Source organism: Erythrolamprus reginae, chromosome 4, assembly GCF_031021105.1.
Source record: "Erythrolamprus reginae isolate rEryReg1 chromosome 4, rEryReg1.hap1, whole genome shotgun sequence".
In the NCBI taxonomy this organism is placed as follows: domain Eukaryota; kingdom Metazoa; phylum Chordata; class Lepidosauria; order Squamata; family Dipsadidae; genus Erythrolamprus; species Erythrolamprus reginae.
This window is the reverse complement of record NC_091953.1, coordinates 46,774,410-46,801,997: the sequence shown is the minus strand read 5'-3', so window position 1 is coordinate 46,801,997 and position 27,588 is coordinate 46,774,410. Positions and strand designations below refer to the sequence as shown.

General features: G+C 37.6%; 1 protein-coding gene across 1 annotated transcript; it reads right to left on the bottom strand.

Annotated features, from left to right (window-relative positions):
• Positions 1 to 2,773: 2,773 nt before the first annotated feature.
• On the bottom strand, positions 2,774 to 8,502 carry GJA8 (gap junction protein alpha 8). Its single transcript, XM_070751750.1, has 3 exons — positions 8,070 to 8,502; positions 6,614 to 6,664; positions 2,774 to 4,674 (listed from the first exon to the last, which is right to left on the bottom strand). Exons 1-3 carry the CDS (start codon positions 8,175 to 8,177, stop codon positions 3,430 to 3,432), a joined length of 1,404 nt encoding a protein of 467 aa, XP_070607851.1. The 5' UTR covers positions 8,178 to 8,502; the 3' UTR covers positions 2,774 to 3,429.
• Positions 8,503 to 27,588: the final 19,086 nt, after the last annotated feature.

The window sequence follows — 27,588 nt, the reverse complement described above, 5'->3', positions numbered from 1 at the left end:
GATGATGATGATTGGGGTAAAGAGTTTTTTTGCTAACTAAGAGGAAATGAAAAAATAGTGAAATTGTTAAAACTTACTGAGATAAAGAGGGAAATTTTTTTTCTGTCTTTTTTCTTTTCTTTCTTTTTTTGTACTTTTTCTTTTTTCTGTTTTTATTATTGTACTTAAAACTTTTCATAAAAACATTACTTTAAAAAACTTATTTATTAAACTTATTATACATATTATATATATATATATATATATGAACTGCAAATGGTCAGTACTGAAGTTGTGTTTTCATTTTTTGATAAAAATTGTGTCCATGTCATTTATCTTTTGATTTCCTACTAAATATTTGTTCTCTTATTTTAATCTTTTTGTAATTAAAAAAAAACTGTTCAAAAGCTTATAAATTCATTATCAAATAAATCAGCTTGGCCATCTAAGGAAAATTCAAGTGTAATTTGCTGTGTTTCTTACCTGTTCCTTCACTTCCAGGTGGATGGATATATTATATCAGATTATCTTTTGTTGTTACTGTTATTTAAAATTCTGATGTCTTTGTGAGGCTTCCAAGTTTCAAAATTCCAGAAATAATAGATTTATTATTAATAAAAGAACATTCTAATAGAAAATTTTAATAGAATAGTGCTGTAATTTAAAAAAAAAAACCTGAATCTTCATTACATGTACTTAAACTTCTTTGTTTCATTTAAGAGATTTCCCTTCGTTGTTTCCAGGATTGAAACGATAAAGCATAATATCTATATATTAATAGAGTGCATTGTAATTTAGTGAGGTTTAATGTCCTGATCCGAGGTCCTGGGAGTGATTATGGAGAAAAATCCCTGGCTTCAACTGACCTCTGAATTAGGTGCTTATGCCTTTAATCTGCTGCAAAATTCTATGGGTCCTTTCCGGGTGTGTTGGCAGTTTATGCAAAAAGGCTTTTCTGAAATGGATTAAACCTCCCTTTGCATTGTTTCCGGACTGGAGAGAATTTGCTGAGCCACTAAGGGCTGAAAAAACAGAGCCAATGAAAGTGCATACCTGCACATTTCTGTTGGTATTAGTCTCCAATGCCTTAAAAAGATTTGATTTGCTACACATACGCAAGTTATATTTCCACCAAACCAATAAGAGAGAAGGATTTATTTATTTATATATAGATCTCAAGATAAAAACCAATATTTTCAAGAAATCCATTTCTCTTTCTCTCTTCTCAGGCACATACCTATATCTGTATCTCAGAGGATTGTGCAAAAAATCTTCAAAGAGGTGCTTTGCAATGTGCAGGTTGCTGAACAAAGCATCAGTTTTGGGACTGTTAAAGCAGCTGGATTCTTTGCATAGTAGCTTTCCTAAGAAAGTGGGAAATGAGCAAGTGTTTTACTAAATCAAAAACTATTTTGTATCATTCTTTACATTGTGAATAATTTCTCTGGGGAAGTTTTGTTCAGTTCTAGTAATCTGCTGTTAGATAAACAGATGGCATTGGCTGCTGAGTTCCTACTGGTGCGGACCAGTCCGCCATTCCTGTAGCGGTCCGCCGATTGTGCAATTCTGGCGCAGCGGCTCCAGTCTGTCTTTGCCGGTCCGTGCACACCGCCATCTTTTTTTATAATTTTCCGCAATTTTTGGCTCTCTGAGCATGCACAGAAGGAAAATTGTCCTTCTGCGCATGCGCAGAAGCACATGCACCTAGTAAGCACGTGCACGCACGAAACATTGTGATGTGCACATAAGGCACCAGGAGGAAAAGGTAAGGAGCCTGGCACTGATAAATGTGTTATACTTTCCAAGGAGTTTCCCAGAGCTTTTGTTTCTATCATTATTCTCAGACAAACTGCTAGCAGAAGAGAAAGCAAGAGAGCACAGCTATCAGATGGTTGCTGAATCTTTTTGGGGAATTGAAGATGGGACCTTGAAGGACACAATAATTCTCTGTCATTTCACTGTTACTTCCTGTTTTTCCAAGTAGCCAAGGAGACTGCTTTATTCTACCAAATAATAGGGCCATCCCATGCTACTGCTGAAAATACAATAATGAATCGTAAATCTCAGTTTGCTTCAACAAAAACATTTAAAGGGGTCTATCCAAATACATCCAGCTCGCTTCATTCTGCACTGGTCCTGCATCAGTCCAAACCACTAGAATAATGACTTGAAGGCTATGCAAAATAGACCATGCAATCAGCACAGTAGGAAATATATTATTAGAACTTCAGCCTTAACACATAGCTCTCAAGCAAAAAGCAGAATAAGGTATCATTTGGAATACAATTATAACTCAAGCCTATATTCTCAGGGTTGTTTTTTTTTTAACTTTCCATTTGCTAAAAATGATTTAGCTAAGGATAATTTAGCCTTCAGCTACCTATAATAAACAAATGGCATTTTCATTATATAATACAATCTTGGACTATTAAAATCCACGTTTTATCCTGGAGCTCATAATATATTACAGCTAATGGGAGAAAAATAAGATACAGCACACTTCAATACATACTGTAAAAATGCCAGTATTTTCTTCCATTTCTAATGTGATCATTAATGATCTAATAGGAATCTATTTTTCTCCAAAAACTGGAACAGCTCAAAGTGAGCAAGGTGTTACACCAGTACAGCCTCTTCCCATGTAGTTGAAGATACCCATTTAACCAAGCATTTACTACTTACTACACTGTACATTTTATAAGAAGTTCAAATGAAATAATTTATACTTTTCACATTTGGTTTATGCTATATTTTTCATCTGTCCCTGTCCCATTATGAGAAACAAACAAACAAATAAATCAGCAGAAAATTTACTTTGATCATGTCAACAATCTGACACAATCACCAATACTGGTTCTGTAGCTAAGTTAGGTTGTCTGGAAACTATGCTGATTTATAGAAGTAAACCTCATTTGTCTCCATAAGCAAACATTTTTGTACATTCACTGGGACATGAATTAAAAACCCCTTTGAAAGGTAACTGATTTAAGTTCCCCAACAAGAAAGATGGAGAAAGCCCCAAGCTATCAATTTATCTCTATATAGGATCATCAAAGAAATAACATCTCCCAAATGCTAGAAAAAAGGAGAGCATAAAAACAGTTGGAATCACAGTTGTTACATTTGTTTTCCTCATTGCTTTTAGTGGTTGTTGTTGTTGTTGTTGTTGTATCTTAATATTGTTATAGTGCATTTTATTTTATAGTAATGAAATCATTTCAAGTGAAGAATTCATTTCATTGTTGCATTACATGACTAACATGATAACTAGTACCAGTATCATGAAAAACAATAATGATAAAACAGTTAACTTTCATAGTACTTTTTTCCTAGCTAAAACATTGATAAATATTAAGAAACAATATTAAAATGACCACTTTAGCATTTTGTTTCAGACATCTGAGGTGTGTATATATGTACGTATATAGGGTGGACTCTTAGGCTCACTACTCATACAGTCAGATCATCAGACCGAGCCCGACTGCTGCCTTTGCTTAACCTGCTAAGGGGTCTTGTGTCAGTTGTCACATCAGCAGATGATAGTGGCAAATTCTGCTGTGGTGGTTCTAACTCATTCTCCATGGGCTTTTCTTCTACTTGTTTTTCTGTTTGCTCCATTAATAGTTCTAACCTTTGTGGTTCGGCTTCCTCAGCTTCTTTCTCTTCTAATTCCTCCTTTGCTTCTCCTTTCTCCTTGTCCAGTTGGTCTATGTGTGTGTAGGAATGTAGTTGTTCATTAAATGTCCTGGAGAGGTCTTTCAGATGTTCCATGCTAACCTTCTCTTCCATGTCATGCAATGAACTTTCTACTCCTACTTCTGTCAAAGGAAAATAATGGAATTCTTGCTTCCCTTTCTCCTCTAGCAATTTATACCCTTTAGCTTTTTGGATAGATGAAACAGAAATAGAATGAAGATGAGTCTCCGGCATTTCCACAGGTTGTTGTTCCACTGGTTTTTTGAAAGCATTCAAGATTTTCTTGAGACCCAAGTGACTGATCTCTACAAGGTTGAGGAACAGGGATACTGATGCCACAGCCAACATGAACATGATAAAGACAGTCTTCTCAGTAGGCCTGGATGTAAAACAGTCTACAATGTTGGGGCAAGGCCATCTGCCACAGCGGTAGAGAGGATAGATTCGGAAGCCATAAAGAAAGTATTGACCCACTATAAACCCAACCTCAAAGAGGGTCTTAAAAAAGATGTGACAGATATAAGTTCTCAGAATGGTTCCCTCAAGATGGAACTTCTTGATCCCTCTGTGGCTTGTATCCTTCATAGAAACAGAGTTGCCGTCGTCTTGGTTAAGAGGTGAGTTTTCTTCCTCTCCTTTTCTTTGCTGAGCTCTTTCAGTTTCTTTTCGCTCTTTCCTTTTTTGCTGCACCTTTACATAGTGGGCAGCATGGCCCAAATATACCAGCGAAGGCGTGGAGACGAAAATGATTTGGAGGACCCAAAGGCGTATATGAGAGATAGGGAAGGCCTCATCATAGCACACATTCTCACAACCTGGTTGCTGAGTGTTGCAAACAAAGTCTGACTGTTCATCACCCCATACAAATTCTGCTGCAGTTCCTAAGATCAGGATTCGGAAAATGAAGAGCACCGTGAGCCACACTCTCCCAATGACAGTGGAGTGTTCATTCACCTCTTCTAAGATGTTCCCTAAAAAACTCCAATCACCCATTGCTGGCTGTTTAAAAGAAAGACAATGATTATATTGTATTATACTGTAATAGTTTAAATATATATTATCTACATGTCTTATTAATTTCTCATTATTTTTAACATGTTTCATATTTTCACGATCCATATTCCATATGAAATCAAAAGAATATTTCATTCTGAACTATATATTGTAATCCAAAGAGACTGCTGCAATCAAACAACATAGCAAAAGGAACAAAGCCATGCTCTCTTCTCTTTTTTATTTTAGAAAATAATCTGAAACTACTCTGAAATTAGAAGCCATTTCATGATATAAGTTGCTACTGCCTTCTCCAATAATCTCACACTCCAGATATTTTTGAAAGACAATTCTTGGAATTCTGCACGCTGTCTGAATAATTCTGGTTACTATATATGGGAAGAATGCTAGGTTGGGGAAGACTAAAATGAAGATGATTCTAGCCATCACTTTTCCTAAAGGGAATCTTTTTGCTGGTTACTTCTGCAGTGTTCTGGATTTTATTAAAAAGCATTTGGGTGAAAATGCCAGCATATTATAAAAGAAATAATATTTTCCTACCCATAAATTGAAATCTGACATCTGGTCTTCGAAGTTTCTATTTGATTTCTATTTGATAGAAAAGGTTATCTACTCTTTTAGATAATGTTGGATACTACATTGTTAATGGTTAGATAGGTATTGTTATCAATTGCAATAGTGTCTACAATTACAATGTTCATAAAAGCAGATGCCTCAAGGACATTTAGTTCTTTATCATAAAAGTCTTTATGGTTTGGAGTCATACATTGTGCTAAGCCATGCTTTGTTCATTAGAGTTGAATTTAAGTCATAAACCTAGTACAAATTTAGAATGTCCCATAATACACTAAATCAAAACCAAAACAATTATTGTATGATTTAGCACTCTCTATGAAACCAACCATTGCCTTAAATAATCACAGCTATGAGCTGGCTGGCCTGAGAGCTGTATGGATAGAAATCTGTTAAGTAAATATATATAAATAAATAAGGTTGGCTTGTCACAATGAGTAAAGGTTTGAGATGTGCAAGCCCTTTCCATATTAAATATACAAATTCAATGGGGAATATGTAAGCCATCATTGTACTATACTAGAGATCTGGTTTGGAAATGGTTATCTTCTGTTCAGCTGTACAAGTGCTCTAGTTTTCTAAGCATTATCAATATGGAATTCCATATATTATTCTATATGTACCATGTATAACTTGCATTATTCCCTAAAAATTATTCATTTCTCAGGGTATTCATCCACAGTGCAATTCAATTCAGAATAATTAAACCAAATATAAATTACTTTCTGACAAACTTAAAATAACATCAGTAGCACACACTTTTCTTTAATATAATCAAGATCAATATCCATATCACATTTATTCCCCTATAATTTATGCCTGCAGGTCAATACATCATACAGTTCCTTATATTTAGAAATAATCTATTATAGGGTTTTTTTCAGTAATATGATCACGAGAATCATAAATACTTTAACCTTTTCCTGAACAATCCACACTTCATCCTAAGGACCAACCTTGCACACTGCCTATAAAAAGCGAACAGCCTTTAGGCATAAATGTGCAAGAAAATTCATAACTCCAAGCCTCCTATCAAGCAGGACATCTTTTCATATTCAGGCTGAATGTATGTTTCCACAAGTGCGGAAGTTCAGAAAGAAGAAAGAAGAATATTACAGATGGTTTCACTAACATGTTTCTACATGTTAGATGCATGCTTGTAAAACATCCTGATATCACTATGCATTCAGGTGTTTCTTTAGAACACCAAGACTTAATTTTTTTTTTTTAAAGGAGGAACCTAACAGTTGACCTCTAGATGCTGACATCCTCAGATTCCACGAGCTATCCCCCCACCAACCACCTAGGAAGAAAACAATATTGTTATGAATTTGTGAAGCAGCAAACTTGCCACAGTGGAAGGATCCGCTGAAGATACGTGCTCCCGTTGTTGCTGGGTACTCTGCAGCAAAAAAAGAAAAAAGTTTTAACTTTTCCCTCCTCTAAAAGTCCCCAACTTTGTCACATGACTGAGCAAAAGTGACTGGATCAGCATTGACAGGTAGGCTTTACTTGCCCAGTAGTATATAAGCTCTAAGCCAGACATCTTTACAAAATGAATGACATTCAGTGACAGGAAGAACAATAGACAGAAAAGACAAATAAAAAGAGGCCCATACAGTAATGAAAAAAAAAGGAAAAAGATTCTACATGTTGAATAGAAATAAAATGAACTGGTAACAGACTCTGGGCACCAGACACTGATAATATAGTGCAAGCAAACATGCTATTTTCAGAGGCCAATGTTATCCTATAGAGGAATGGTCTCCAAAGTTGAGATCACTCAGGGAATCCATATCAAAAAACAATGGACCCATTAATAAATACATTTCAGTGCTATAAATACATTTAATTTGAACAAAATGTTACAATTATTGTTATAACAATACATTTTGCTCAATGTAAGCAGAAATTGGCAGGGAACACAGTTTGATTACTGGGGCTATAAAAGATATTCCACTGGCATATTATTATTCTTATAATCATAATCAGAGCAACAATTCTGCCTAAAAACATATTTAACAATTGTATCAACCTATGGGCAATTAAGAAAAGGTGATAATGAGGAACTTATGGGATTCAAAGATTGCTGAATTGTAATTCCCATCAGCCTCATTCAGTATGGACAATAGTGAGATGGTTGGGACTTGTAGTTCACCGATACTTTCCTATAGTCTTTGACAAAGTTTGACAAACTTTCTTTCTGTCATCCAGATCATAGTTGCCCCAATGGTGTTTTTCAAGAGGCAACTGGACTTCCTTGCTTTTCTTTGGAGATGTTTCACTTCTCATTAAGCCAAGAAGCTGAACAACTTTCTTGGGTGAGAAGTGAAACAACTTCAAACAAGAAAGTGCAGGTGTCTCTTGAAAAAGCACCTTTGGGATTTCTTTCACAAACCTTAGAATAGACAATATCTGAGTGTATATTTCCTTATATTTAGCAGGATGATAAACAGTGGAAATTTCTCAGGATATTTATATGACTTCAGTTATGTAATTAATTAATAGAGGGTATTTTTACATTTAAGTTGCAAATTCCTACACTCAGTGAGCATGCATGATTTGAAAGCAGTAAAAATAATATGGACAAGAGCATCATATAGTGTCATTCCAGTATAAGAAAAAAGTAAAGGGGGTGTTGACAAAAAAAACCAGAGAAGAAATAATAGAGATACCGGTATAAGGTTTAGGAAATTAAAGATTTTGAGAACAAGAGGTGAAAGAATAACATAAAGGTAATTAGATTGCTAGGCATAAGTACCCTATAGCACAAGGGTGTTGGGGAACACACAAAAAACAAATGCTACCTTTTCTTCCTTCTTTTCAGTTTCCTTTATCTCCACCATTGCTCTTTCTACCTGCAGTCTTAGTTTGGCCACTCTCAATGGCAGTGCCAAATATGATTGCAAATCCATTCAGGAAGTAAACAAAACGTCTATTCTTCAGTCAATGGCAACATTTATTCCTTTCAATTTGACCGGTCTTTGTTTCTTCATACTACAGCAATGTTTTCTGGAAACATAAGATTTTTGCCTGGTTAAAACAGTTAAGGACATTGAGTGTCAGTTGGAAAGCTGACAACCTGGATTTGAATCAGTGTGGGGTTCCTACCGGTACGTTCCACTCTGCCATTCCGGTAACAGGCCGCCAATTGCGTGTGACGGCTCAGGTATCATCTTTGCCAGGCCTTCGCACACACCATCTTTTTTCCTGAATTTTTTTTTTTACCTTTTTTTTTTTGCAGGACTGAAAATAAACAAAGAAAAAACTAAGATTTTGGTCAAAAACTTTACAAATGCACAGAAAAAAAGTTAATGAAGAGAATAGATATGCAGATAGTGAAGAAAGTAAAATATTTAGGAATTCAGTTAGAGGCAAGATGTGTAACTATTAAAGAAGATAATTAATATCAATTGATGCAACAAATTAAAATAGACTTGGAAACATGGAAAAACCTACAACTGTTGCTGACACGAAGAATAGCTATTATAAAAATAAATATCCTGCTGAGACTATTTTATCTATTTCAAACAATTCGGATAAAGCTGTAAGTCATATATTTTGAAGAACTAAATAAAATAATATGAAGATATATTTGGCAAGGAAAAAAAGCAAGAATAAGCTTGAAAATATTGCAAGGCTAAAAAAATAGAGAAGATTTTTGGCTTGCCAGATTGGGAGTTGTATTATTAGGCCTCGGTACTTACTTGGGTGAAAGAATGGATTGGTTTGAGGCATAAAAGATTATTGAATTTGGAGGGACATGATCTTCAACTGGGTTGGCATGTTTTTTATGGTATGGGAAAAAACAAAATGCATAGTTATTTTCAAAGGCATTATATTAGAAATGCATTATTATTAGTATGAAAGAAAATCAAAGAACAACATTATTTAAAAATACAGTCTGACTCTCAACAGTGGAGACACTGATCAACCCAGATGTTATTAATCTGGGAAATATTACTAGATACATATATATATTGAATGAAAAGGGAGAGCTCAAAATTAAACAGAAACTGAGTGGTCAATAGATTGGTATAGCATGGTGGTCACAAGTGCAGATACAATCTAGATAAGAGAAAGATGCTAAAATGTATGTTTTTAATAAAGAATTAAGAGAACTAGATCAGATACTAACAAGGACAGACGAAACAGTAATAAAGAAAAGGTATAGTTTATCTATTAAGTATTAAAATGGAAGATAAACAAGTAGATGATACAATAATAGTATGGGCTAAAAACTTAGATAAGTGACAGAAATTATGGGATAGGAATTATAAAATAACAATGTTAAATACATATAATGAATATATATATACTATGGGTTCTATAGATGGTACTTATCGCCCTTAAGGTAGGCAAAGATGTCAGTTAAATGCTGAAAATGCTATCAGATACTTGGTTCGTACTATCACATGTGGTGTACATGCCCCAAAACAAAAAAATATTGGACAAAAATGCATACATGCTTGGACAAAATGATAAAGCAACATATTGATTTTAAATACTTTTGTTGGGTATTCTACTGGATAATTATAATAAGGGGAATATGTTACATACATACATAAATATCGCTATCAATAATATCAATATCAATATGAGTCCCTCCCGCCTACCAGACCTCTGGAAACCAGCCCTCATTAACAAACATATCCCAGCCATGCAAACTGAAACCAGACCAAGAACAACACAGGATACCACCACCAATCACCGCCACCAGACCCAAACTCACATCCACCCTACAGACTAAATACAACCACCACCCAGAAGCCAAACTATAGCACTGCCCCCAACTGTTGCAGCTCCCTCTGACATGAACACAAAGCAAACTGACAAACACCATAAACACATGACCAGACCACAAACTCACAGCCAAACCAAAAATGTTACACCCCAGACACACGTTACTAAACAGCTAAGTAGTCTGCAAGCTCCAACTACTCAGGATATCACTCCCAATCCACAAACATTAACTAATCAGCATACATCAATTACATCAATGATCCCAGGTGTTACCCCACTGACTCACCAGGAAGTTACAACACAGCTTGCAGCTGCTGAGCCAGCACTCCACTACCCATCCACCAGCATTTATAGAGGGAAGGCAGCTCAGGTCATGATGTATTCACTCTAAAATATAGGATGGGAGTAATGCAGAATATTTATATGAGATTCCTTGTTCTCTGGAAACATGAAATCAATATATAATAAGATCACTATAGTAAGAGACTTGGTAGAAAGCTTCTCCTGTAAGATGGCGAAACTTTAGAGAATTTCGATAACTTTATTTGATTGAATTCCCACAAAGCTAGAAATAATACCATGGTGTCTTAATAAGTAGGAATTAATTTGACTAAGATTCTGACTTATCAATATATGATAAGTCAGTTGAGAAGAGAGGCACAGAAATCTAGCAAACAAACAAATAAATATCTTATTTACCCATCACTTTCGTAACTGAGTTTACATAATGACCTATCTTATGTTATTTGAATCATAGACTTGTATCCTTAAAGAACTTTTCAAGCTTTACAAACTTTTAAAGTTTCTTTAAAAAGCTAGTCATTCTAATAAAATATGGTCTACATATACTGTAGAATCATTTTCCTCTCCTTTGGACTTGAGCTAAGAACAGAGATTCCTTGCTAATTATCTATATTGTAAATCACTAAGGGTTTTATGAAGAAAGTAATGGTGCTGAGCTCTAAGATCATCATTTATCCACTTATCATAATGTTGAAGTGGGTGGATGCTTGTAAATGGATAAATTACTCTGCTCTTAGAGCAAGACAAGTCATCTGAGTAGGACCAGAGAAATAATAAAATGAAAAGAGAATGATGGCAAGCCAGCAGAGTGATGGGACCAGAATAGCTTAAGAAAAGGTGGAGAACATGTAGGAGGGGCAGATTAGGCATTTGCAATAAGAAATCACATAGTTAAAAGAGTATATACTGCTGTCAAGATCACTCCATATGTAGTTGTCACTGAGGATCAAATGTGATACAAGGGTAGTTTTATTGACTTTTAATTATTCCACAAGAGGGTGTTGTGTTGCTATATTAGTTTGCCTACCTAAAATCAAATAGAAAATTTAAGTTGTACTTTGAATAGTGAATACTTTTCTCCATGTTCTAGATAGCATAATTCCTAGTATAATGATTCTACACTGTTTGTATGCATATACCATATGAATGTATGTAAATCAGGGTTGGGTTCCTCGAAAATGTCCAAAGATACTTCACCAGAAGAGCCCTTCACTCCTCTACCTGAAACAGAATACCCTATGAAACTAGACTTGCAATCCTGGGTCTTGAAAGCTTAGAACTATGATGCCTTAAACATGATCTAAGTATTGCCCCACAAGATCATATGCTGCAATGTCCTGCCTGTCAAAGACTACTTCAGCTTCAACCACAACAACACAAGAGCACACAACAGATTCAAGCTTAATATTAACTGCTCCAAACTTGACTGTAAAAAATACGACTTTAGTAATCAGGTTGTCGAAGAGTGGAAGTCATTACCGGACTCTGTAGTATCATCCCCTAACCCCCAACATTTTACTCTTAGACTATCCATGGTTGACCTCTCCAGATTCCTAAGAGGTCAATAAGGGGCATACATAAGCACACTAGAGTGCCTTCTGTCTCCTGTCCTATAGTCTCTCCTATATCTCCTATATCTTCTCTACTATATCCTCTATAATCTTCATTATGTATTATTGTGTGTTCTGCCGGGCTCTCTGGTAGAAGCCTCCCGAAAATTCATGGTACAAATTTCAGACACACACACGTTTGAAAATTCAAAACAATGTCATTTATCACAAAATTCAAAAGAAACAAAGCACCCTTTTTGTATTGCAAAGACCACTGTTCCCCAAAACAACCTTGTCGGCTGTACAAGTCTCTTAATCAGTCCTTAAGTACTTAGCTAGTAGCTGTGAAGAAACGTCACAGCCCTCTTTCTTCCCCGAAGTGAAACACACACACACTTTACTCTGCTTTGGTGTCAAAGGCGTGAAAAATCCACAAACAAAGTTCAGACACAGCGAGGCACGATCCTGAAGAACTGCGATCAAATAATCTTCCACAATGGCCCAACTAGCACACTGCTATTTATAGCAGCAGCTCTAATTACTGGAGCCCCACCCAAACACAGGTGGCCCCTCTTATCTCCTGTAATATTTCCTCAATTGGTCTCTTCGATGCATACCTCTATGCCTGCATGGGTCTAACACACAACAATTCTGTATTGGTCAAAATAAATAAATAAAATAAAATTTTGTGGAGGTGGCTTAGTTATGTGGGAGTGGATTGCTGGTCATGTGATTGGGTGGAAGTGACTTTATGGTCATGTGATTGGGTGGGAGTAGTTTGACAGTCATTGTATTTATTTATTTGTTTGTTTGTTTGTTTAATTCTATTTATAGACCACCCTTCTTCCTGCTGACTCAGGGCAGTTCACAATAGTAAAAATAAACCCATTACCTAATAATACAGTGTAAAACATTTCAAAATGTATAAAACTCACTATAAAAACAATCAACCATACCTCTTACAAAGAAATGGTCAGAGCGAAGCTCACGATCCCCAGACCAGCTGGCATCGATGTGTTTGTAATGCCTTTCAAAAGGCAAGGACAGTGGGGGCAGTGTAAATCTCTGGGAGGAGTTGGTTCCAAAGGGTTGGGATCACAAGAGAGAAGACTCTCCCCCGAGGACCCGCCAGCCAGCATTGTTTGGCTGATGGGGCCCAGTTGCTGGAATGTATGAGGCAGAAGATGGTTCCACAAATAATCTGGTCCAATGCCATGTAGGGCTTTATAGGTAATAACCAATACCTTGAATTGCATTTGGAGACCAATCAGCAGCCAGTGCAGCTCATGCAGTGCTGGACTGATGTGGGAGTACCTGAGTATGCCCAACATGGGTCTGGTGACTGCATGCTGGACTAGTTGCAGTCTCCGAATGTTCTTCAAGGGTAGCCAAAATAGAGTGCAGTAATCGAGACTAGTGGTGATGAGGGCATGGGTGATTGTGATGAGAAACTCACTGTCCAAATAAGCCCACAACTGGTGAACCTGTGTGAAAGTCCCCCTAGCCACTGCTGAGAGATATTGCTCTAACCTCAGCTGTGGATCAAGAAGGATTCCCAAATTGTGGACCCTCTCTGAGGGGGTCAATATCCCCCAGTGGGATTGTCCTTGGGAGGCAGAACCCACAGCCACTTAGTCTTGTCAGGGTTAAGCTTGAGCTTGTTGACACCCATACAAATCCTTACAGACTCCAGACACTGGCACATCACTTCCACTGCTTCACTGAATAGGCACGGAGTGGAGATGTACAGCTGAGTGTCATCAGAGTACTGATGGAAACTCACCCCATGCCTACAGATATTCTCACCCAATGGTTTCATGTAGATATTAAAGAAGGAAGAAGGACCGACCCCTGCAGCACCCCATAGAAAAGGGGCCTGGGACACGATCTCTGCCCCCCCACACACACACCAATACTGACTGCAACCGACTGGAGAGGTAGGCGGAGAACCACCGAAAAATGGTACCTCCCATTCCCAACCTAAAATTTAAGATATTTTTAAGTATTTTAATCGTAATTAATTGGATCAAATTGTTTTACTATGTATTCTATGTTTGTTGTGAGTCGCCCTGAGTCCACGGAGAGGGGTGGCATACAAATCAAATAAAATAAAATAAAAAAACTAACAGACAAATAAATAAATAAATAAACCTCTCCAGCCAGCGCAGAAGGATACCGTGGTTGATGATATCGAAAGCTGCTGATAGATCAAGTAGCACTAGGATAGAGGAAAATCCCCTATCCCAGGTACACCAGAGATAATCAATCTGCAGGACCAAAGCAGTTTCCGTACTGTAGCCAGAATGTGTCCTCTCATCTGAAATCTATGACTGCGTATCTAGGAAAATACAGTGGTACTTCTACTTACAAACTTAATTCATTCTATAACCAGGTTCTTAAGTAGAAAAGTAGAAAAAAATTTCCCCATAGGAATCAATGTAAAAGTAAATAATGTATGCGATTGGGGAAACCACAGGGAGGGTGAAGGCCCTGTTTCCTCCCAAGAGATTCCTAGAGAGGCTACATGGAGGCTTCTCCCCGCCTTTTCTGGCCCTGTTTCCTCCCAGGAGATTCCTACAGAGGCCCCACAGAGGCTTCTCCCTGCCTTTTCCGGCCCTGTTTCCTCCCAGGAGATTCTTACAGAGGCCCCATGGCGGCTTCTCCCTGCCTTTTCCGGTTAAAGTTTTGGAGGGTCTTTGTAAGTGGAAAATGAAAAGGCAAAAAAAATCTTGAACACCTGGTTCTTATCTAGAAAAGTTTGCAAGTAGAGAAGTTTGTAGGTAGAGGTACCACTGTATACCCATGAGAGAATTTTTCCCAGATCTTCTGGAAGCAGAACAAAAGTCTGCTCAGAATCACAGGTATTTTCAGAGAAAGGGAAAATCAAGGGACCAACACAAAAGTGATAAAAGGAATAAAAAATGAAATTCCAAGAGAATTGTAAAAATAAAAATGAATTGGAGAGTGACAACTGATATAGAGAGAATGAGAAAGACAGCTAAGAATTAAGAAGCGAGCAGAAAATAACATGCCTGGATCTTATTTATTTTAATAACCAAATATAGAGGCATAGGACACAGGATAGAGACGGGCCTGGCCAAGACCTGAATCTATCATTTAGGAACAATGCCTAGTATCAACAAACATATAATTGAAAAGCATATAATATATTTCAGATGAAATATTGAAAAGCATATAATATATTTCAGATGAAATATTTCAGATAGTGCAACCGTCACACTTCATTCACAGAATTTTATGCTGGGGACTAACTGCAGCATCTTTTTCCAGCCACTATTCCTATTTCTTTGTATCATCAGAAAAAAATATGTGGCAAAATGGCAGTAAACACATGAAATAAATAAATAAATAAGTATAAAAACTCTACAGTGGCTTTTGATTGGAATTACAGAAGCAGCCATTATCTGGGTGCAGACCAATCTCATATTATATTGTATAAGCATTATTATATGAAGATATATAAAGCACAATTACCCATTATTCCAATGTTAAAATCTGCATGTTTACAAGTATCTTGTAGGAATTCAAGCACAGTATTGTTGGGTGGGTCTGCTTTTATTTATTAGGTTTATTCTACCTTTTATTCAGAATATATAGCATACACAGTCTTCTCTCTATTTTCTATCATAATAACCCAGTTAGTTAAAAGAGAGTTATTAACCCAAACTATCCAGTAAATTTCTCTGTCTGTGAGTAGAGTAGAACTTTAGCCTATCCACTCCTAATCCATCATCTTAAACCACTACATCAGTTGCTTATATTTACTCATTATTTTCTTTCTTTCAGCACTTATTGACTTTCTTAAAACTTGAGTATTCTAGCTTTCTATCAATATTGTCTTCAGAAATCATCGATACTACTGCTTTAGAAAAGAACTTAGGTTCAGAGATAAGTGTACACACCTAGCATATTACTCATTTTTGTGGAACCCAATGTTGTATCTGCAGAATGTACCAGCGTATTGGCATGGATTGTTAGCACTTCAAAATCTACTCACTACAAGGGACAGCTGGGAAGTATTATTATTTTTGCTGGTTACACAAATGGATAGATGCTTGGATAGATATTTAGATTGGTTTGGGCAGTTTTATCCATCCATTGAGTCTTTCCCAGGGATCTGGGATAGGCAGATTTGGTTGTTAAATGACGTCACAAGATGTAAAGTGTCTCAAGTAAAATGGTATTTTGTAATTGAGTGGTAGTGATTTTGTCAATGGTGATGAATTGATCTAATGACTGGATGGATTGATCTAATTACATAGGTATTAATCGCCATGATTGAGTTTCCTCAATTGATTCATTATTGTTATTTATATACCACTTGATGGTCAGATGAGAGACAGATTAGTCCTCAGAAGGAATGGCAACATGCTAATATCTAAAAAAGGAGCGTCCCCCGCTTTCTGGGTGGTAAATTGAGGAGGGAGAGATGTACCTACTACAAGTTTCTGTTCCTCAACCTTACAAGAAAGACAGTGTTGATACCTATGGTTGGTGCTAAGCATTTTCTCTACAATCCTTTGCCTCTTCATTTACTCTTTTGGGATAATCTCAAGATATTTCTACCTAATCTTTGTTTCCACAAGCATACTTGTTCTCTTGATTCTCACCCAAAATGATGATGTTAGCTAGGAGCCAAGCTATCCTTAATCTCCATGTAGTTCCTTTAATAAACTTTCTTTCTGATTCAATATGTTATTTCATCAATCCTTGCTTTAGTTATATTCCTACTCTTTAGAATACACAAATAGCTCCCTCTGCTAATGAAAAGTGCATAAAAAGAATAAGATTTAACTAAATAAATGAATGGTAAATGTGTTGCATTTTGAGACTCAAAGTCCAAACCATTATGGCATTACCAATTAAAGATAAACCTTAATTTTATGATGACATAAACCTCTTACTATATATTGGCCTGTCTGACATCCCCACTTAGTTCCTAAAACAGAAGAGCACTCAGTTGGGTCTTGGCTTTGAAACCATCATTGTTTTCCCAGTCCTAACTAACGAAGTAGATACTTTGCTGTGAACCTTGGTTGAAATTGGCCTCACTGTTTTCAGCCTGTCTGTTTGTTCCAGAAGGTGGCTGATTTCCCTCCCAGGAGGACATCCGTAGAGACAGTTCCTGTTTGCTTGCCCTTCCCGCTACTTGCCTTCCTGAACCTGATATGATTGTTTCTCTGGGCAGAATACAAAATATGCCAGCAAGGAACGGAAGCCTCTCATACTTCAGCAATTTACCAAAAAAGAAAAGCTTCATGGGCATGAGAGCAGTCTCTTTTCCTCACATGGGATCCAGGCCATTCTCAGATCATTAATCTCTCGCCAGAACTGTGGCCAGACACCCCCTGATTCACAGGAGAAAGCATATTCGTGGGAATATTGCAAACTGTGAACCAAGATTGTGAGCAAGGCTGGAAGGACAGATGCATTTTGCCCGTACATGGAGATGTTGGCTACTGTAACAACTTAGTTGAACAAAAATCTCAAGCGCGCTATCGTTAGCTTAGTTTGGGCAATAGCCATGCTTAATTCTAAGAGGCCCATTCTCATAATGGCATGTTTAAATCATGATTCAGATAACAGTTAGAAATAAATTGCACGTTGTTTCAATTATCCAGCAAGCAGTTGATTCTCTTTTTTATCGTTTATTCCTCAATAAGCTTATAACTTTAATTCAGATCATAACTTAATGACCACACTTAGATTGGAAAATCCCTCCATTTAACACTTGATTCTTGAAGTATCTAAACTCTAAAGTATCCATTTGTGTCCATTAAGATCGTTCACCTCTTTTTTCTAAATGCCCAGATTGAGGAGTGGGGAGACTAATCGTACACATAGTTCCCTCTAAGCTGAGCAGTGAGCAATCGCTCACTTAAAAATCATCATCAACTCAGAGTTTTCCAAACCTGCCCAGAAGCCGAGAGGGAAAGAGTGAGAGGGAAGGAGAGAGAGAGGAAGAGAGGAAGAGAGAGAAACAGATAGAAAAAAGAGAGGAAGGAAAAGAGAAAGAAAAAGAATGGGAGTAAGGAAGAGAGAAAGAAAATCAAAATCTAGTTTGAAACTAGCTCAACTATTTAAGTGGCATTTTGATATTGATAGAGTTGCCCTATTATGAGCTCACTGTTATAGACACACAGTACAGTATTTTATTTTGAAATTCTCTGAGGCAAAACAGGGTGGGTTTCTTTTGTTTGTTTGTTTGTTTGTTTGTTTGTTTGTTTGTTTGTTTGTTTATTATTTCTGTGCCGCCCAGTCCCAAAGGGACTGCCGCACAGACACTATACTTTTCCACCCACCCACCCCAAAAAATTAGAGGGAACACTGATCGTATAGTGGGGTTTTGGTGGATCTAGTTTGTGTGTAAGACATGAGGAGTAAGGGAAACTGAGCATAAATTGTGCTGTGTTCATGTGATTTGACAGGAGAAAATATCTGCATATGATTCTGAAAGATTTCTACATGCAACTGATATAGAACTCTTTCAAGAGTGAGGTGTGATACAACTGTTTCATGAAGAGGGCTACCAGACAAGGAGTTTACTGCATCTCTGCAGCTGCATTCACCCTGGTAATTGGATGCTCCAATTTAGGCAATTCCTTGATGGGCAGGGTTTAAAACTTTTTAAATGAAATAATTAGATAATTTTCCTGGGGAATAGGCAATTGGCAATTAGCTGTAATGAACTGGATGGCTCCCTATAAACTCTACAAAATTGCATGCTAAATGCAAGCTTCAAGGAAAATGGACAAAACTAAGTTTGCAATAAGTGATGGCTTGAAGAACTAGTTTGAAGACTTTTTTTCTATCTGGTTTTGATAATAGTGTCATCTAGGTATGAACTGAACTGAATTTTAGTAGATTCAGGATAATTACCAGAAAATACTGTAAGTATTATTGGTTTAGTTTTAGCCAAAGGTGCCATGCTAAGCTTAGAAAAAGGAGATAAAAAATTAGAATGTGTGTGTGTGTGTCTGTCTGTCTGTCTGTCTGTCTGTCTGTCTGTCTGTCTGTCTGTCTGGTCTGTCTGTCTGTCTATTACAAAGAACTGCTAAATAAATAAAGACAAATATAGATCTATTTCAAGCTATTTAACTCTCATCAGTTAGCCATACCCTTCTAGGATTCAATCTTGGGCTGCTTGCCTTGTTTAGGCAGTGCTTTTACCCTCTTAAGTCACATGTTCTTCTCCCTTATCAGCTGAGCCATATGGTTTGTAGCCTGGATGGCCCATGGAATGAAGCTCAAAGCAAAAGGAAGCAATATGCTCCCTCCCTTAGTTGGGTACTCCTGAAGCAGTGAGTGTGTATGTGTGCGTGCGCGTAAACACATGCACACACGCACACACACACAATGCTTCAGGAGTATCTCTGTCAACTAGAGCAGAAGGGACAGAAGAGAAGCAATTGAACACTATAAGTTTGGTCTACTACTAAGTTGCACTAGAAGCCACTGATATGTACAGTATGTTGCTCATAAAAGACTTGTTTCAAAATAAATGGAGGGAAAAGGAGGAAGGAGGAGGAGCTCTATCCGCTACTAAATTGCACTACTGTAGAAGCTACCGATATGTGTGTTGCGCCGGACGCGTAATAAGCACATGGACCACAGAGCTGAGTTTTATGGGTCACTTTATTAATTCAAATCTGGACCTTCAGAGGTAAAACAAATGGGGCGGAGCTTCCATTCCAAACATTCTTGGGCAATTATAGGTGAAAGTTCCCTGCTGAACAAGAGAAGGCAGTGGTGGCCGTGTGCTTTTGGCTCTACCACAAATGTTGGCCCGCCTTGAGCGGCCGACTGCAACATGCTCATAAAAGACTTGTTTCAAAATACAGTGAATAGGGAGGGGGAGAGCAGAGAGGAGGGAGAAGAAGATTACAAAGCATCAACTGAAGAGCAACTTTCGCATGCTATTTTTTCATACATTCAAGTCCCATATAAGGGTTATCAACACATCCTTATAAGAATGCCGAATACTGTGTCCATGCCATCCAATAGTCTTGTCAAAGGTGTTGCTATGGAAAGATTATGTGAGTTACTAATCCTAAGAGATCAACACCTTGCACTTCAGTTATTGTTATCACTAAAATTCTCATTCCAGTTCTCAGAGCATCAGTTACTTCTCAGGGTCTGGATTAAAGAGCAGAGACATGCATTAAAAATAACCCTTACTTCTTCCATACGAGTATGTTCCTTTACTCTTCCCCTATTTTTTCCATTATTGCCATATTTTTAAAAGTTTATGTTATCTTATCCCCTTTGTCCTAGAATTAAAGCTAGCTAACTTCCTATTATTATCAAACGATAGCAACAGTAACACATTTATAGTCCTTCATTCATACCCCTCAAAAAAAATTAATGGCAATATGACCTGTTTGTTTGTTTGTTTGTTATATTTTGCATTTCTTAACTGCCCATCTACCTCAGGTGCAGTAATTATAAAATAACCAAAGAAACTATCAAGAATATATCTACACTAAAAAAAAATAAGTTGATCATAAAAATATTTAAAATTAGTAAATGTCAGTGAATATTCTCAGTCATACTTGCCTCAAAGTTGCTCTTTTTCCAAAGTTAACTGGACTGTTTTTTCCTTCTTATCCAAGAAACTTCATCAGTTCTGATGGGGGAGAGATGGAAAGATAAGATACTGACAGTTGAGATTACACATTAAAATTGTGTAGGCATTTGGGAGAGGACGTGACAAGTGCTGTGGAACCATGAATTTTCCCCTCCTTCCATAGGGGAACTCTGATATCTGCGCTGTTTGGAGACCTTGTTCATTCGGAACCTGTAGTGGTGGGAAAAAGAGGAGGACTTGCCGGTGGGCTGGCAAGTGTCACAACCCCTCCCCCCAGGGAGCTGGCTTAGCATCCTTGGCCCACGGCAATGGAAGATAATTTTTGAGTCGTCCTTAGCTGCAATGGTCACTTTCGAAAGGATTTGAATTGAGATTGGAGACATTTGGGAAGGAAAAACTAAAGATATGTGCTGGAGATGTGAAGAAACAGAGGCGGGTGACAGATATCACCGAAGAAAAGTTAAAAGAAACATTATAATTGTCTAAGGGGAACAAAAAGGCCGGAAATTAAGGAGCACCTACTCTGTCATGTGGATACAAGAGAGCAACAAAATTAAAGGGATGTACAACTAAAGCCCAATTATTAAAGATTTTGAACTCTGTCTTAAAAGAGTGGAGGAGGCATAAGAAATCTGGATGGAAAAATTTGTGGAGGAAATTGAAAATTGGATTTGACTTAATATAAAACAATAATAAATAACACAGAAAAAGTAAACAGGAAAGGCAGCGCTGGAGGGTGGAACAGAGCATTCCATCTGGTGGTCAGAAGAGTTGTTGCTATGGTCGAATACTTTAATGGATATTTGCCCAGCTGCTGTTTTTGAAAGATTTGAAAGCTAGAAAGTAGAGGATTTTCAAAAACAGATTCAAATTTGTTATTGTTTGGAAGAAAGTAGCTGTACTCTACTGGGTAAGAATGAACCTGAATAGATATTAAAAACAACAAGGGACAGAAAGATTTGAATTCTTAACAATTAATAAGAAAATCTATAAATTGAGAAGGGGCATGACCAATGTTATGGTGTTACGTAGTTTCCCGTCACCCTTAGGGGAACTGGGAAACCCACGCCACCTGGAGACTTAGCCCTTTCAGAACCAGGTCACAACCACCCAGAGGGGCTAAGGAAGAAGAGGAGCACTGGCCAGTGGACTGAAAGTATTACCAGGGAACCGGAACAGCTCTTTGGCGGACAGCGATGGGAGATGATGGGAGAGTTTTTCCCTAGCTGTGGTGGTTGCTTTTGCAGGGGATTGGAATCGTAACTAGAATCATCTGACTGTTTACTCAGTAAATACATTTCCAATTCTTGGAAGTAAAATCTGGTCTGGGGGAAAGATGCAGGAGAAATGAATTTGGAAGCATGCTGTAGTTGGAAAGAGGCCTCCATTTATTTAGTAATCGGAAACAAAGTGACACAGCAACTGGTTCTGGAACAGCTGACAAAACAGTCTGGTGAGTGTATGGGTTTTTATGTGGTTGCAGGGCTTTGTGATTTAGAAGTCCAAGTTTGTTGCAAAATTGACTTTAATCTGTGCTTGAATGCGCCTTTTTAATATTATAATTGTTGTTGCCTGATTCGTTCCATATATAACTGTTCCATTGCAGCTGGATGGGGAATGTTGCTTTTAGTTTCTGCTTTTTAATCTGATCGATTCCGACCTTCTGTGGCGGCTGTAGTTTTGTTTATTTATTTTATTTATTTATTTGTCAAGCATGTATAGGATAGTAGTAGTTTGTATAAACATAAGTAAAAAGTAATGATAAAAGAGGACAATAGCCCAGAAGGACAGGGATGGTAGGCACAGTGGTGCACTTATGCACACCACTTACAAACCTTTTAGAAATGGGGAGAGGTTGACTGTAAACAGCCTAAGGTTAAGGTTTTTGGGGTTTGGGGAAGAAATCACAGAGTCAGGTAATGCATTCCAGGCATTAATCATTCTATTGCTGAAGTTGTATTTTCTGCAGTCGAGTTTGGAACAGTTTACATTTAGTTTTAATCTATTATGTTGTCATGTATTGCTGCTGTTAAAGGTGAAGTAGTCATTAACAGGAAAGACATTTTGGTATATGATTTTATGAACTACATTGAGATCAGATCAGAGGTGACATAGTTGTAAATTACCTAATACCAGTATTTCAAGCCTGGTGGAATAAAGTATTTTGGGGGGGAGCAGAGGAGTGAAGGACTCTCCTTGTGAAATATTTCTGGACTATCTCAATTGCATTAATGTCTGATATGCAGTGTGGGTTCCAGACAGATGAGCTGTATTCCAGAATTGGTTTAACAAATGTTTTGTAAGCTTTGGTTAGCAATGTAACATTGCCAGAGAAGAAGCTACATAAAATTATAGTAACAACTCTTAGTGTCTTTTCGGCAATGTTGTTACAGTGGGCTCTAGCACTTAAGTTATTGGATATAAGTACTCCAAGGTCTTTGACAGAGTGAGGGTCATCTACAAGTTCATTTCCTCAAAGTTTGTATTTTGTATTCTGATTCTTTTTGCCAATGTGTAAGACAGAGCACTTGTTGGTTGAGATTTGAAGTTGCCAGTTGTTTGACCATTCTGCTACATGATCAAGGTCTTTTTGAAGGGTAGCAGCATTGTCAGTGGTGTTAAATAGTTTAACATCATCAGCAAAGAGAATGCAGTTCTTTATAATATGATCACAAAGATTGTTTGTGTGTTTGTCCTAGAACACCACCTTGAGCGACACCGCTGTTAAGAGGGATTGATACAGCACTTCCTATTTTGACCACTTGTTGTCTGTTAGACAGGAACACAGTTATCCAGTCATGTAGGGGTCTAAAGAAGCCATAGGAGTTTAGTTTCAGAAGTAGTTTGTTGTGTACTACTGAATCAAAAGCTTTTCAAAAGTCTATGTAAATTGTGTCTATTGTTTTATGAATGGAACAGTTATGAATGTAACAGTTTGTGAAACTAAATATCCATTCAGAGGAGATAACCATTTGAAAGATTTTACTTCAGGGAAGCCTTTTCTTTTCTGGAGGGGGCATTTTTTTGCTAATATTGGTGCTTTCTTATATTAAAAGAGGGGATTCAAATATAAAGAACTACCAATATTATTTATGCCTATTAATGCATTTTTCTAGTTAGTAAAGGATAGTTTTTTCTTCTGAATAGGGAATAATAATAATAATAATAATAACAACAACAACAATAACAACAACAGAATTGGAAAGGACCTTGGACCTCCTGCTTGGGAAGGAAACTCTACACTACTTCAGACAAATGGTTATCCAACATCTTCTTAAAAACTTCGAGTGTTGGAGCATTCACAACTTCTGGAGGCAAGCTGTTCCACTAATATGAGAGGCCGGGCAAAATAACGCCCGGCCGAAAATTGCCAATGGCGTGAACCAACTCGGCTCCCACATCAGCTGGGGGCTTTCCCTGCGATAGCGTGGGAACGCCCCAGAGCAATCAGTGGCCGCTTGGGCATTCTGGGAAAGCTGAGGGGCGGGGCGTGTGCCCTTTATCAGGGCTTGCTTGCCCCCCCCCCCGGCTTCTCTTGTGGTCGAGCTTGCCACGAAACGGACAGCCACCCACCCTCCGCTCAATCCAGGATGTTTTTATAGGTCGCCTGGTTTGGGGCCGAGTAGGAATTTTTGCAGTCTTATGGCATTTGCTACGGATTGTTTTTCGCCTACTCCATCCTGGACGAGGGTAAGGATTTGTGGTTACGGGGTGCATCTGTATGTAAATAGGTTCTGATTCAACAATTGGATGTTTATATTCTTGGTCACTATATGGCAGAAACGGGGCGGAAAGGGTATCAGTAGCAACTGTGTGTTCTCCTTTGGGCATCTTTTGTAAGATGATTGGCACCCCCATTGCACAACTCAAGCTTCCTCCACGGACAGAGAGGTGTGAAGGGGGTGCCCTTGGGGCTCACCTACGTCATTTCCGGTTCTGGGTCATGCAAGGCGAGCCCTCCCACATGCTTGGCGTGGCTTTCGGGTCGGGAGTAGGCGGGGCACGCCTCACCCTGACCAGGCATGGAGTAACGCCCGTTTGAGTTGCCCAAGTATGTTGTGTTCAGGAAATTCCGCCCCATTTAGCGACCCCGCAGGTCTTTCTGTTAATATTTAATAAAGTGACCCATTTTACCCAGCTTGGTGTCCGAGTGTTCATTTCCCGTCCAAGGCAATGTTCTGTCAGGAAATTTCTTCTTAGTTCAAAGTTGCTTCTCTCCTTGTTTACTTTTTACCCATTGCTGCTTGTTCTACTCTCAGGTGCTTTGGAGAATAGTTTGACTCCCTCTTCTTTGTGGCAACCCCTGCCACAAACACTGCTATTATGTGTCTTCTGGTCCTTCTTTTCATTAAACTAGACATTCCCAGTTCCTGCAACCGTTCCTCGTATGTTTTAGTCTCCAGTCTCCTAATCATCTTTGTTGCTCTTCTCTGCACTCTTTCTAGAGTCTCAACTTCCTTTTTACATTGCAAATTTAAACTGAATGCAGTATTCCAAGTGTGGCCTTACTGAGGCATTATAAAGTGGTATTAACACTTCATGTGATATTGAGTCAATCCCTTTGTTAATGCAGCCTAGACCACATTTGGAATACTGTGTTCAGTTCTGGAGACCTCAACTACAAAAAGATATTGACAAAATTGAACGGGTCCAAAGACGGGCTACAAGAATGGTGGAAGGTCTTAAGCATAAAACGTATCAGGAAAGACTTAATGAACTCAATCTGTATAGTCTGGAGGACAGAAGGAAAAGGGGGGACATGATCGAAACATTTAAATATGTTAAAGGGTTAAATAAGGTTCAGGAGGGAAGTGTTTTTAATAGGAAAGTGAACACAAGAACAAGGGGACACAATCTGAAGTTAGTTGGGGGAAAGATCAAAGGCAACATGAGAAAATATTATTTTACTGAAAGAGTAGTAGATCCTTGGAACAAACTTCCAGCAGACGTGGTTGGTAAATCCACAGTAACTGAATTTAAACATGCCTGGGATAAACATATATCCATTGTAAGATAAAATACAGGAAATAGTATAAGGGCAGACTAGATGGACCATGAGGTCTTTTTCTGCCGTCAGTTTCTATGTTTCTATATAAAAGCCTAGATGTATCTATATGTTCAGTGAGCCTTTGGCTGAAAGCAACTAAACAGTGGTCAACCACAGTAAATCCCGGTTTTCAAAGGGGAAAGCTGAAATCTAAACTTACATCATATTGTGTAATATGCATTTTTTTTAATACCGGGGAAGAAGAATTAAGTGCCCAAGGGTTAGCAACGAACAATGGACTTTGAGCCTTTATTAGCAAGAAATCCAAAAACAAAAAAATAAATGAGATTTTGGCAGAACAGCTGGTTCCATTCCCTGGTGGGTGAACTGTGTGAATGCAGCAAGCCAGGCCGTATGCTGGGTCACATTGATAACATTGTGTGGGGAAACCAGCATGCGGTATCTTGATTTTCACAGAGGCCAACTAGGCCACGAAGTTTCATTTTTCAATCAACTCAGTTTTCTTGTGTCCTTGTAGAATTTTCATAACCCACACCCACAATATTTATATATTTTGCTTTTTCTTATTCATTACCCTGTTACAGGTCTGGCCTATCTTAACTATACCAGCTAAAATATCGTTACCAAATGGAAATAGCTTGTTTTCTCAATAAATCTAGTACAATTTGTGATCTGTCTTCCACACATTAAGAGGACTGAGCCCACCAAAGAAGATAACCACAGATAAAATGAATCTAGGTATTAAGAGAGTAGACTTTTTAAGTCTAAATAATAAAACAAAAATTATCCAAATGCTAGAACAGTTGGTAGGTATTTATTTTTTAATTTAATTTAATTTAATTTAATTTAATTTAATTTAATTTAATTTAATTTAATTTAATTTAATTTAATTTAATTTAATTTAATTTAATTTAATTTAATTTAATTTAATTTAATTTAATTTAATTTAATTTAATTTAATTTAATTTAATTTAATTTAATTTAATTTAATTATTTAATTTAATTTAATTTAATTTAATTTAATTTAATTTAATTTAATTTAATTTAATTTTTTATTGTATTTGTATGCCGCCCCTCTCCGTGGACTCGGGGCGGCTAACAACAGTGGTAAAAACAGCAAGTGACAATCCAATAATAAAACAGCTACAAACCCTTGTTATAAAAACCAATCATACATACAAACATACCATGCATAAATTGTAGAAGCCTAGAGGGAAAGAATATCTCAGTTCCCCCATGCCTGATGACAGAGGTGGGTTTTAAGGAGCTTACGAAAGGCAAGGAGGGTGGGGGCTATTCTAATCTCTGGGGAGAGTTGGTTCCAGAGGGTCAGGGCCGCCACAGAGAAGGCTCTTCCCCTGGGTCCCGCCAAATGACATTGTTTAGTTGACGGGACCCAGAGAAGGCCCACTCTGTGGGACCTAACTAGTCGCTGGGATTCATGCGGCAGAAGGCGGTCCCGGAGATAATCTGATCCGATGCCATAAAGAGCTTTATAGGCATGCTCATGCTACAATTGCAAATAGGTATAATTATATGTATATAATATAAAATGTATATATTTTTTAAAAAATAATATCACAGTATAAGCCAGGATGGGTTAAAAGGAATGCAAAGAGAAATTGGGATTATTTTCAAATTATTTCTGCTCCTTTTTTTGCTCCAGTATTCCCAAACTGAAATAAGGTTCTGCATAACACTTCCACAATTTTATATATTGTAAATAAGACATTGTTCTTTCAGAGAACAATTTCTTTCATAAGAGAATTTAGCTGGTCAGTTCCCAGAATGGGAGTGTGCACAATTATCTATACAATAATACCATTCCCAACCATGTTGCTATGGGTTTCCTGTCTTGGTTTTCTTGGGTTATAACATATAAGGCACCACAGGTAGGCAGAAGTTTACAGTAACAGTTAGGATACAAAAGTAAATATCTCAGAGAGAACAAGAGTTGCATGAGCCACAAGTAGAATGGCAGGGCTCCAGGGAAGGGAAGGTTGGGGTCTATATTTCAATTTTAGTTGTGCTGTCACTTTGTACAGTAGGTGGAGGCACCTAGCCAGCCATGGGTAACCTCTCAGAATGCTAAACAGGGCCAGACTTAGTAAGGT